The 13,607-nt window shown below is 48.8% G+C and overlaps 1 protein-coding gene across 1 annotated transcript; it reads left to right on the top strand.

Annotated features, from left to right (window-relative positions):
• Window positions 1-7,049: 7,049 nt before the first annotated feature.
• Window positions 7,050-11,170, top strand: LOC124700515 (CWF19-like protein 2 homolog). The gene is made up of 6 exons (XM_047232634.1): window positions 7,050-7,247; window positions 7,504-8,884; window positions 9,255-9,334; window positions 9,875-10,148; window positions 10,302-10,514; window positions 10,603-11,170. Exons 2-6 carry the CDS (start codon window positions 7,583-7,585, stop codon window positions 10,924-10,926), a joined length of 2,193 nt encoding a protein of 730 aa, XP_047088590.1. The 5' UTR covers window positions 7,050-7,247; window positions 7,504-7,582; the 3' UTR covers window positions 10,927-11,170.
• The last annotated feature ends 2,437 nt before the right edge of the window (window positions 11,171-13,607 follow it).

Here is a 13,607-nt window from a genome sequence, read left to right on the forward strand (position 1 = left end):
AAGTAAAACTTCAAGAGCACTTTGGAAGATGCACTAAGTTTGCACTAACGCATTTTTGTAGAATAGGGTGTACCAAACTGATAGGAGGTGACATTTTTTGTGGCAGTTGAGCAGCTGGTATTTGGGATCTATGCAAGCAGTTGGCTGGTGGATCAGCCACACACGGTTTGCCTCTGTTCGTACCTTTGTGCTGAATGTTCACATAGCATTACCTGCCTAGATCTGACAATATACCATGCGGTCTCTGTTTTACGCTCTGATAATACTTGGAGAAGGTTTTTTTTATCTTTCGCACTGTTTTGTCCTGATATTGTAGACAGTCATGGATAAAATAAGAAGGAAAGAATACGGTTAGCGTTCTTCAGGTGCCAGATAGCCTGTGCTTTGATCCTGTACCGAAACTGTTGATGAAATTGAATTTCTCTTTGCCAGTGGTGTGGAATATTGCACGATCTCATCCATGTTTTCTGAACCGAACCTTCACTTCCTTCCGTGCGACAGCAAACGTCCCTGTGGCGACCAGCTGTGTAGATAGCATGAGCTTGAAATGAAATGTTCCTCATATCGGATTGCAGCAGTGCCCATGATCATATGCTCAGATCCCTATATATCTAACAAATGTGCACAATGATATTAATATATTCCCTTTATCGAAAAAAACAAATGCGCACAATGACACGATGTATACTGAAAATGAAGTGCAGTTACTAACACCACAATACGCTTACTAAGCAAGGCACACCATAGTGAGCAAGAACTAAGCCAAGCTTAACGCTGACACTAAGCAAGAATTGATCAACAACAATCACTCTCACAAGTTTTAACATATTGAATGATCATATGCAAGACAGAGATAACCATAAATCACATTTACACAACTAGATCATCTGAGAACCATCTCAGGTGCACACACAATTAACTAATCAAACAGACAACCAAGTTCATATAACTAACGAGGGGAGGAACGGACCTCACCGGAGCCGGTGGTGATGTGGCTCGCGGAGGCGGCGCAGGGGGGTGAGAACTAAACTTAGATGAGGGTTAGTGCGGGAGCTCGACGACGACGGGGCTTAGGATAGAGGAGGTCACACGAGCAGAAGATGGCGGTGGGATTTAGAGGGATGTCGGGGGAGGCGGTGGATCTGCAACGATGATAGATCGAGTAGGGTGGGGAACCAAGGCAACGCGAAGCGGCGCCGGCCGTGGGTGGCGGGGAAGGGTGGATGGGGGGGTCAACGGAAGCAGTAGAGCTAGCTAGACAACAAGAATGGAGTGGGCGGAGGGGATTGTGTAAACCCTATTCATCCCCCGCGTTCCTGCGAGGATTCACCCTGCATGAGCAGGGTGGCACTTGGGCTAGGGCCCATTTAGGGCGATGGTATCTCGCTTCCTCAGTGTCTTGTGGACTTGTGGTTGGTTCTTTCTCTCTTTCTTCGGTTATTCGTTAGTTCTGTTGGTTTTTCATTTTCCTATTTTTTTCTTTCTTTTCCTTATTATTTTATTCTTGATTGAAAATTCTAAACATTTTCTAAATATGAAGATAGTTAAAATATGATTTTCTAAAAAAATTAACATTTTTCAGATTTAGAAGATTTTCCAAAATTGAACAATTTTGAAGTTTGACCAATTTTCTATTTTAATTTTTTTTTCAAATCTAAACATTTTTAAATCTGATTTTTTAAATAAGAGATATTTTTCCAAATATGATAGATTCCAAATCTTAAACTTTGTCAAACAAAAAAAGTAGGAAATGGAGAAAAGTGTTGAAGGACTGATACGTCTCAAATGTATCTATAATTTCTTATATTCCATGCTATTTTTATGATGATACTCACATGTTTTATACACATTATATGTCATTATTATGCATTTTCCGGCACTAACCTATTGACGAGATGCCGAAGAGCCAATTGTTGTTTTCTGCTGTTTTTTGTTTCAGAAATCCTACAAAGAAAATATTCTCGGAATTGGACGAAATCAACGCCCAGGGTCTTAATTTTCCACGAAGCTTCCGGAAGACCAAGGGAGATACGAAGTGGGGCCACGAGGCGACGCCACACTAGGGCGGCGCAGCCCTGGCGTGTGGGGCCCTCGTGACGCCCCCGACTCTACCCTTCCGCCTACTTAAAGCCTTCGTCGCGAATACCCCAGTACCGAGAGCCACGATACGGAAAACCTTACAGAGACGCCGCCGCCGCCAATCCCATCTCGAGGGATTCAGGAGATAGCCTCCGACACCCTGCCGGAGAGGGGAATCATCTCCCGGAGGTCTCTTCATCGCCATGATCGCCTCCGGATCGATGTGTGAGTAGTTCACCCCTGGACTATGGGTCCATAGCAGTAGCTAGATGGTTGTCTTCTCCTCATTGTGCTATCATGTTAGATCTTGTGAGCTGCCTATCATAATCAAGATCGTCTATTTGTAATGCTACATGTTGTGTTTGTTGGGATCCGATGAATATGGAATACTATGTCAAGTTGATTATCAATCTATCATATATGTGTTGTTTATGTTCTTGCATGCTCTCCGTTGCTAGTAGAGGCTCTGGCCAAGTTGATACTTGTGACTCCAAGAGGGAGTATTTATGCTCGATAGTGGGTTCATGCCTCCATTGAATGCGGGACGGTGAAAGAAAGTTCTAAGGTTGTGGATGTGTTGTTGCCACTAGGGATAAAACATCGATGCTTTGTCTAAGGATATTTGTGTTGATTACATTACGCACCATACTTAATGCAATTGTCCGTTGTTTGCAACTTAATACCGGAAGGGGTTCGGATGATAACCTCGAAGGTGGACTTTTTAGGCATAGATGCATGTCTGGATAGCGGTCTATGTACTTTGTCGTAATGCCCCGATTAAATCTCATAGTACTCATCATGATATATGTATGTGCATTGTTATGTCTTCTTTATTTGTCAATTGCCCAACTGTAATTTGTTCACCCAACATCTGTTTATCTTATGGGAGAGACACCAGTAGTGAACTGTGGATCCCGGTCCAATTCTTTACATCTGAAATACAATCTACTACAATACTTGTTCGTTACTGTTCTTCGCAAACAAACATCATCATCCACACTATACATCTAATCCTTTGTTTACAGCAAGCCGGTGAGATTGACAACCTCACTGTTACGTTGGGGCAAAGTACTTTGATTGTGTTGTGCAGGTTCCACGTTGGCGCCGGAATCCCTGGTGTTGCGCCACACTACACTCCGCCACCAACAACCTTCACGTGTTCCTTGACTCCTACTGGTTCGATAACCTTGGTTTCTTACTGAGGGAAACTTACTGCTGTGCGCATCACACCTTCCTCTTGGGGTTCCCAACGGACGTGTCGACTGCACGCCATCAAGGACCCCTTCTTCGGTCGGCCAACAGGAACGCGCGAGGAGGCGCTCACGTGTGTGCGCTTTAGGGTGGGATTGGAGGGAGCGGTGATAGCTCCAAATTCCAATGCTTTTTACTACGGATTTTTCGTCATCTATCTATTGGTTTCATTGGATTTTTATTGGATTTCGAAAATTTGTTCCTTTTTCAAAATTGTTCCAATCTGAAAATTATTCAAATTTTGAAAATATTTAAATTTTAGAAAAAACTAAAATAATTTTTAAAAATTGGGTCTAAAAAGAATCAGCATTTGAAAAACGTAAAAAAGAAAAATAGAACAGAAAAAAATGAAAAAGGAAAAAAAAGGAGTGGGAATGTTGGGCGGCCCAACAACCCGCCTAGGGGGTGTGCGGCGCCTGGTCTGCGCCGACCAGGTCGGCGTACAGCACCCCCACTCTTGAGGTGGACTGGTGGAGACAGTACATATTAGGTGGGCTGCCCATACCAAAATTTCCTTCAGGCGTCCAAGGTGAACACAAGCAATGCGGAGTGGCTGATAAAATATGACGGCCCAACACCACAGACCAACAACGCGCTCCTCGAGCCTCAATTTGGCAATGGGCCCATTCCTCGATCCCGGTGGTTAATTCACCTATTAGCTGATGGTTTTGGTTAGTACTTCATCCCTGTGGGGGTCTTATTGGAGGCAAACTCTTCCCATTATGTAAGGTGGGGATGGGACTGTGTTATCACTATCCATACCCGATAACCATGAAATCCCCGTTAGGCACATAACATGTGGCACTATTGTACAAGATAGGTATGTATAGATACTAAAAAACCCTAATCCTATTGTACTCACATTTCCCCTCCCGTCCCCAATAGTCGTAGTCCTCAAATCCTAACTCCCAAACGCCCGCTTCTCCTTCCTAACTCCTGATAGCCAGCCCTGTCATCTTACCATGTTGTCATTTTATTGTGGGCTCATAGTTACTAGCTAAAGGTGGGATGGTTATTTGTTTACCCGATGAGGATGGATATGGTAAAAAAATTGACCCCGTGACAGTTAATGGGATTGGAAATTTTCCAGCACGGGATTAGTGGTTAGGGCATCTCCAGCGGCGCGACGCATTTCAGACACCAAAAATGTCCGCGGGCGTCCGTTTGCGTCGCGAGGCGGACGCGGAAATGGTCGCGTGTCCGTTTGCGTCTGGGGCTGGCTCCAGCGGGGCGACGCATTTTGGGCGCAGGCCAGAATTTAAAAAATAGAAGCACGCATAAACTTTTGCACAAAATTTACAGCCGCATTTTGAGGGCTGAAACAAGTTCACCCCACTTTGCATATCGGACTGCGCAAAGTGGAGACCAAAAGGGGCACAACAAGGCCTGTGCAGCAATAAAAATGTCCAAAAGGAGGCCAAGGTGCTGGGCGCATGGTGCCGGCGATCAGGCGTCTCGCACGCGGATTTCGGCGCGCCTCTTCATGAACCAGGCCCTGGTGTCGTCGTCGACGCTGCTCAAGTCGGCTAGCATGATCCTAGTGTCCCCCGCAAGGATCTTGGCCTTGGCGTCCATCCTCCTAGCCTCGGCGTCAAGCAATTTGGCCTCGGCGTCTGCCTTTTGGACCTCAATTACCTCTTTGGCAAGGTTGTGGTAGATGGCAGCTGCGGCCTCTTTTTCCAGACGCCTCTTCTCGTCCCTAGCAGCCAAGGCGGCACGATTGTCGTCCATCATCTTCTCCATGCTCATGGTGAACGCAAGGGCCTGCGCCTCCCGCTGTAGATCGGCCTTGGTAGCCTTGTGGCCTCGTGGACGAGGTGGAAGGGCTGGACGGCCTTGATCGTCGTCCTCGCCGTCGAGGTTGATCGCTGTCCCATTCCTCACCGCTTCGTTGTAGGCCGCATAGCTTGTCATCCACTTGTTGGCGTTCTTCAGCACGTCCCAGCAATGGACCATATGGAAGCCCTTCTTATGCGTCGCCCGAACTTCTCCAAGGCGCGGGATACCCGCATTCATAGCCGCCAATGATGTACATAGAATGATGCACATAGTGTTGAATGATGATGGTTCTATCGTGTTTACCACTTGTCATGACGCCGGCGCCGCTTACGGGGTTGTTAACAAGCATGTTCGACCGCCGAGCAAAACTTGGCTGTCTCTTGCTTGATGTAGTTCCATCTTTTTCGGAGGGACTCTAACGTCCGAGGGCTTGTGATATTGTAGGGCGGGTGCTGCCTGGTCTCGTTGTACTCTGCGAGACCTTGGCCCAATAGACCTTGCCCTTTTGCTGCGCGCCATTAATGCAATCATTGCTCGATGCAAGCCATGCTTTGCACAAGCACTTGTCCTCCTCGTCGACGAAGCCTTGTGTCCCGTGGCTCTCCCCTTCTTCTTCCCGAGGCTTTGTTGGCGCGTCGTCGAAGTCGTCCACCGACACGGGTGTTGGCTGCGTCTGCTGGGTGGCGAACAGGGCGTGCGGTTTCGATGTCCTCCGCGCGTTCATCTGCCGTTGGCTCCCAGTCATCCAGCGGGGTCCCTGCCGGATCACCGCGAACGAAGCCGCCGCCGAAGATAATTTCCTGGATGTCAGCCTCACGGCGGTCCTTCCAATAGTCCTACAAATCACCGGACGTCAGACGCATGAAACACGGCGAACGCACACATTGAGAGAGCTCACGTACCGGGTCGTCCATCGTCGGGGCAGCCGGCGCCATTTCGTCGAACAGGATGCGGGGCTGCGGCATGCTCTCCTCCGGCACCTGGCGCGTCTTCTGTGTCACGCCCGAGCTGGAATCACCGCTTCTAGGAGTCCGGTTGAGGTCGGGAACAGCCGCCCCGTTGAACTGCTCCGCCGCCCCGGTCAACTCCACCGGCGGCAGGCCGGACGCGAACCGCGACGCCGGGTGGCCCTGCAAGGGAGCGGGAGTTCCGGGACGCAGGCGGGAACTTACCGAGCTGACCGACGAGGACGGAGGAGCGACGCCGGCGATCCCTCTCTCTTGACGAGCATGTAGCCCTTCGCCAAGGTCGGATGGAGGGCTACTTGCGTGACGCCGGCTTTGATGCGCATCCGCCACGCCTGCTGGTTGGCGGCCGCGGAAATCTTCATCTTCGGTTCTCTGCGCCGGCGGCGGCGTTTCGCGGCCTCGATCACTTTCTCCTCCGGGGAGAGCACCTTCTTTGCAGCCTTCGCCTTTGCCTCCCGGCCGCCGCCGGTGCCGGCCCGCTTTGCTTCCGGCGGACCCTCCATTGTGGCTACGGTCGTGCCTACGGGGGAGTGTGGGGGCGGCGGCGAGGGTTTGATCCGCATCCATGGCGGTGGGCTGCGGCGGCGAGGACGTCCATCGCTTCGGGAATGTTTCGCGCCGGTCTAGTTTGCTTTTTCGCGCGGGGAATGGCCGGTGGCGGGAATTATATCGGGCTCGCCGCCACGCGACGCGCGGGTCCTACGTCTTTTTCGGCGGTCACTCGGCGCGACCGCCGAGCGTCCGTGGAGACGCAAACCTGGCGCATATTTGGGCCAGGTTTGCGTCTCCGCGGACGGGCCGGTCACTTTGCGTCACCTCGCTGGAGCAGGACCCAGACGCATTTCCGATCATGGCGGACGAAAACGGTCGCTCAGCGACCATTTGCGTCGCGCGCTGGAGATGCCCTTAGTGTCCCGTTGCAACTCGAGCCCGCAAACCTTGCAGACGACACCGCCGACCTGCTCACTTTGACGCCTCGCGTGTGTGTCTACCAGCGACTGAGACGCCCTTCTCCGACGACGGGCTGCCGCCACCACCACCTTCCCTCCGCTACCAGATAGTCTGCCACCCCATCCTTCTTAACCTACCTTTCGGGTCTGGGCAGATCTACGCGGGGGCGTCGACCCTTTTTGCAGCCACGCCCCAACCCGACGGCCCTTCTTATCCTTGGTGAGTTCCTTCTGATCCCCTTTCTCTGCATAATCCCCTTCCTTGCAACGCTATCTCCGCCAAATTTGAGCTGCCGCTGCCAATCCATGACTAGGCTGAACTCAAGTGAACTTCCATTTTCAATGTTCTATTTTTTTCTTCCTGAAAAGTTGGAGAAGACGGTAGATTTTGCAAATCCCCCCTGCAACATCGTGTGTCGCAACGCGCATTGGGTTTTTCGAATGAACTGATTGTCTGATCTCTTTTCCTAATTTAGGTGCAGCATCTCACTTCCATTCCATCAGAAGCAGCAAAGCAGGGGCACAGGGCGAACAGATAACTTGGGAAAACTGATTATGTGCCGTCAGGGGAGAAAGGAAACAACGGCAGACCGTCTGCAACGGTTAGAAGAAGAATTAAGGATGATGGAGGAGCAAATAGACGTACTTAGCCAGCAAGGTACCGGCCCATCTCAGTGGCGGGACGAAGATCCTGCATTCAATGCTACCGGCCCACCATCTCAGCGGAAAAGCAGCGTGGCTTCCAAGGAGCTTCCGGCTGATGATGATGCAGTGATGTTGGCTGCTCCTCGCTACCCCGTGGATGATATCACGGAGAGCGAAAATTGTGAGCTGCGTGTGAAAGTTGTAAACTTATCAATCAAGGCGGCGGTCGGCTTTGCCTTACCTTCTGGACCTAGACCAACTTACCCAGATGGCTACGCTGTTGTCAGGGTGGATGAAGTTATGAAGGGATTTGAGCACCTGGAACTTTACTTCCCTGCAGGTGAAGGGAATCTGATTGAACTGGGAGAAGCCATGAAAGGCACCGTTCTATGGCCAAAGGAAGACATCGTGATTCCAAATTGGACGCCAAGGCCACCGACTTCTCAGAGTAGCAATCCAGCTCAATCTCCGCCGCCTCCGCCGTCTCCGGCGCGTCAGCAGACTCCGCCGCCTCCGTCGCATCAGCAGATTCCGCCGCCTCTGTCGCCTCAGCAGACTCCGCCGCCTCAGCCCCGGTTGCTAAAGCGGAAGAGCACCGCCTCTCCGGCAGCTACTACAGCTGCGAAGGAATCCTCAGCCGCAAAGAAGGCTCCTGCCAAGTTACGATACGAGTTGACTGATGAGGAACTCGCAAGGGAAGTGGATGCCGATGAGAAACGCCAGCTTGCACCGAAACGGTCCCCGCCAAAGCAGTATATAGCACCGAGAACAGTGAAGCACTTTGTGGACATGCTTGAGCGACCAAGGGCAGAACATTTGCCATCAGACTATGACCGCTCTATTATACAGTCACGTAACGCAAATGTGCAGCAGTCGAGAAGTAGTAGTGCAAGCGGGAAAACAATTCCCATGGAGGGAATCCAAAGCAGAGGCAGCCGCGGCGGTGGTGGCCGGGATGTTTCCTCTTGGCATCATCTAATGAGGAAACCTCACCCTGAGTCCATGTCGTGGAAAAGGAGTAGACGTAATATGTCTTCTGACGGACACGCACTTACGGGAAAGATCATCGATCATGGCAGTGCGAATGCAAATGTTTCAAGTGCTGAGTATGATGAGAAGTCCCATGAGGATACTTCAAAGATGACTCAGAAGCTAGACCAGTTGGCTGCAAAGATTCTCCGCCTTCAAATGAAAGCTGACCAACTACTTTCTGTAAGTGTTGCAACTATTACTGATCTGATGACTATGTCAACCGGATTGCCCCCCCCCCCCCCCAACACCCCTCATTTAGTTTCGAAATGATAAAATTTACAACATACTTATTATTTGGCGATTCACAGATACTCATTGGAACTATAGGAAACAAGTGTAGCCTACTCAGCGTCCTCAAATAGTTGACAGGTAAACAATATGAACTGCACCAGTGAATGCTGGCAATAAAAAATGGACATGTGTATCAGTATATGACCAACTCAGTTTAGGATTCAAAGGCACAAATTTGTTTCAACTTTTCCTTCTTCATCTTCTTCTTGTTTTTTCAAGCTCACATAACTTCTTAACTGATAGCTCTGTTCTTTCTCAGAGGAAAATGGGGGCTTTGCTGGAGGATGAAGACACTTCAGTTGATAAACCTCGGCATGAAAAGGGAAGGAGCTCAGTCAGGTTAGTCTATTTTCTGCCAGAATGCATTTGCATTAGCTATTAGGCTATTACTAGTTGTGCTATGACTGTCCAGTGTGTATGTCAAGTTTTGCTCTCTTCTGTTTGTAGCTCCTGCAGTTGAAACGAATTCAATCTCTTTTCTGATCCAAAATGTTAATACCATTTAAGTCCTGTTGCCTTGCATATTTGTCTGTTGACATACCCTTTGTTCAGTTATTCTGAAATAGTACATAATACTCCCTCTGTCCATAAAAGAATGTCTTAGATTTATCTAAACTTGGATGTATCTATACACTAAACAGTGTCCACATACATCCAAATTTAGACAAATCTAAGACATCCTTTTATGGACAGAGGTAGCACGTAACAGATACTATAGCCCACTCCTTCAGAAAACAGATCCTGTACTGCTGTGCGCAAATATTGTAATATTGAACACCAGGCATCCACTGTGAAGTTCCTATTTCATTCTATTACTATATATGCTCCTATAGTTTATCTGCCTGCTTAACATACTATTGCCCTTTTCTGTTACTGCAGGCACACGATAAAGCCTATTGTAGCTGAAAGCAGGAAAGGAGAAGAGGATGAGTATGATTTTGATGATGCTCCCAGAAGGAAGAGTGAAGGCGCGCAGGAGGAGAAGAGAAGCACTCATGGACATATCTTAACTCAGAAAGATTGCTGTTCGTATTGTTTCGAGAACCCATCGAGGCCAAAGCATCTGGTTGTGTCTATTGGGAACTTCACTTACTTGATGCTTCCACAGTTTGAGCCCGTTGTTCCTGGGCACTGTGTTATTCTTCCGTTGCAGGTATTTTGCGTTGTGCTTTGTTTTGCGTAAAATTGCTCTCTGCTTTCATAGGAGCTGAGTTACAGATGTTCTGAATTGCAATAATTTTTTCCTCGCAAAAAATTGTAATAATTTTCTACTTGAACTCTTATTCTGTGATTTTTATTGTTGCAGCACGAGTCTGCAACAAGAGCAATTGATAGCAATGCATGGGCGGAGATTCGCAACTTCAAAAAGTGCCTCCTGAAGATGTTCACACAGCAGCGCAAGGACGTGATTTTCATGGAAACTGCCATAAGCTCGGCCAAGCAACGGAGACACTGCATGATTGAATGCATCCCTGTGCCCCATGAACTCTCAGACAAAGCTCCCATGTACTTCAAAAAGGTCAGTTATCTGTTGCTATCTTCATAGCTGAGAGTCATTCCTTCTGCTGCGCTTGAGGTTCTAATGAAACTTGTTATGTTAACTCCAGGCAATTGACGAAGCTGAAGAAGAATGGTCCCAGCATGAGCCGAAGAAGCTTATTCCAACAAGTGGTAACGTGCAGCAAGTCATCCCAGAGAACTTTGCTTACTTCCATGTAGAGTTTGGGCTAGACCGCGGGTTCATCCATGTGATAGACGACGAGAGCAGATTCAGTGCTGGTTTCGGTCTGAAAGTCATCAGAGGGGTTCTCAGCTTGCCAGTGGAGGACATGCACCGACGCCGAAGGCATGCATCAGCGGATGACCAGAAGCGAGCCGCTGTGAGCTTCATGAAGGGCTGGGAGCCCTTCGACTGGACAAAGCAGTTGTGATTTGATGCTTCTGAATGCCTCTTAGTTCAAGCCATATACCTGGTACCGACATTAATGCTCATCCTAGAATGTCACCGTGGATTGTTCGGCGACCAGACTAGATGAAAGGAAGACAGGGAGATTAGTTTTTTTTTTCTAGCAGTTTTGGGCATCATGTATTCGGGGTCCTGGTAGCTTGAGCTTTGGTCTTATGCTGAAACTTGGACATCGAATTGGACTTCTCTTTGCTACTAGTATAGTTCAGTGTTTCATCTCTGACGACTCTTCTCTGAACCGAACCTACATCTCATTCCTTCGCCTGTGTAACCATAAATGTTTCTGTGCTCAGCAAAGTTGCATCAGTTTTGGGTTCCACTGTCCATGATTATCTGCTACGTGTTCAGAACAAGCCGAGAACTCCTGCAGCCATGGCAACCACCTGCAAGTTCATTCAAGACAAGTACACTGACATTGGTGGCTGCAAAGTCCAGACAACAACAACTAAGGTTATTTGGGGTCCAATCCCAGTCATACAAATTCTCAACGGCTGAATAGCTTGTGCTTTGATCTTGTACCGAAACTGCTGATGAAACTGGAGTTGTCTTTGCTAGCTGTTTAGTATTTCACGGTCTTGGCAATGTAGGCAATAACAGAAAACAAGGTTTCAGGTGCCTGGTAGATATTTAGCTTGAGCTTGCAGGAACAAGGCAAATCTTTCTGCCTCCGTTTCGAGAGAAATACTCGAGCTTTGGTCTTACTGAAACTACCGATCAAACTGGAGTTGTCTCAACCTTCAGCTCCTTCCTGCTGGCAGCTACTACAACGGCTTGAAATTGATCAAGCTAGCTAGTACATTAAGGAATTGAGCTGGATGTCTCTTTGCTAGTAGGAACAAGAGTAGTTCAGTACTCCCTCCATCATATTAGTTGTCAGATCCGTATATATTTGTTTACAAAATGTGTCTAGATACATCATAATCAGCGACAACTAGTATGAAATGGAGTGATTAGTTGATTCATGTCGACCCTTTTCTGAAGTCTGAACTACGTACCGACATCTCCTCCCAGTGTGAGTCGACCACGAACGTTTCTGTGCTGGGCTGGGGTAGCGAGCGTCAGCTTGAAATAAAAGCTGAACGATATGTACTGGCTGATATTGTCTGGTTATCAAGCAGTATCAGTTAGGTTGCATCCATTTTCCGTTCCACTGTCCATGATCATCTGCTACGACAAATGAAGTGCAGTGCGCATACTGCGTCCACGACACAATGTTTTTTTATTTTTTTGCCTTGGAAATGTAGACACTACTAATAAGAAACAGGGTCTTCAGGTGCTTTGTTGCTTGAGGTTTGAGGATCAAGGCATGTCTTTTTGCCTCCGATTCGGGAGAAATAGTCTGACCCTTGGTTCTCGCTGAAACCGCCGATCAAACTGGAGTTCTCTCGGCTAGTTCAGTATGCCATCCGTATCGACCTTCAGTTCCTTCCTGTGGGACAGCTGCCACAACGGGTTGAAATTGGTCAAGCTAGGTAGCACACTGAGGAGTGGAGCTGGATCTTTCTTTTGCTAGTAGGAACTGGGGTACTTGATCGAGTACTTGGTTCATGTCGACTCTTTTCTGAACCGAACTTCGGTCTCACTCCCCTGTAACCACAACACAAACGATTCTGTGCTGAACTGGTGTAGCAAGCATCAGCCTGAAATAAAACGTGGATTGTGTGCGGCTGATATTGTCTGGTTAGTAATATCTGTGAAGCTGCATCGATTTTCGGTTCCAGCGTCCATGATCACGCCCTACGCGGTCGTCTCCATGTTCAGAACAAGAAGAGAACTCCTCCGATCCTGCCAATGGCATTGGTCTCGGATTCAGAGTTCATTGCAGACAAAGTGCAGTGCCAGGCCAGCGCCGCAAAGGCCAGACAACCATATTAGCTAGGTAGTGTAAGGCAAGCATACCGTGCACTGAATGCCAGGCGCGGCAACGAGAAAGTTGGAGTTGTGGAGAGGAGTCCAGGAATGACGTACGGATCAGAAGGTTCTAGCTGGGGGTTTATCGTCGGTGGGCATCGCCACTGTGTCTTTCTGAGGTTCTAGCTAGCTAAAAAGCTTTTAGCTAGCTAGATGACTGGAGGAGCAGCCGACAAATGAGCGGAGAAGCAAAGCCTCCCCGGAGCGCACTACTAGTAGACTAGAGAGAGAAGGAAGAGCCCCTCCCAACCGAACCTCTCGTACAGCGACCCACCCACGCCGGCGCGCATCAGCACGCACGCTGCACCGTCATTCAGAATTCAGAATCGAAACATCCAAAATCCGGTCAAGATCTCAGAGCAGACCAGACCAGATCACGAAGGTCGATCGATCTATGGATCGAGCTGGGTGGGCCACGTAAGGCGGCAACAGCGACATCCGCGTCAAACATTCCTGCATGCGGCAACGACCCCAGAGACGCCGAGAAAGGAGGATATATCACGAGGGGGAGAAAGCAACCGGACGACAAAGCCTCGTCGTCCAATCTCCTTTGCCTTTCCCTCCCAAGTCCCAAGTGGAAGAGATGATGGAGTCGGGGATGAGATGTAGCAGGGATCCAGCCACGCCTGCGCTCTGGGCACCTTGTTGGGTTCGACCGCTTTATGGAACCAGATCGAAGGCGACAGCGTTTTCAGTTCAGGTGGCCGTATCGATCCACAATCATCATGGTGCCGT

Source organism: Lolium rigidum, chromosome 3, assembly GCF_022539505.1.
Source record: "Lolium rigidum isolate FL_2022 chromosome 3, APGP_CSIRO_Lrig_0.1, whole genome shotgun sequence".
Lineage (NCBI taxonomy): Eukaryota > Viridiplantae > Streptophyta > Magnoliopsida > Poales > Poaceae > Lolium > Lolium rigidum.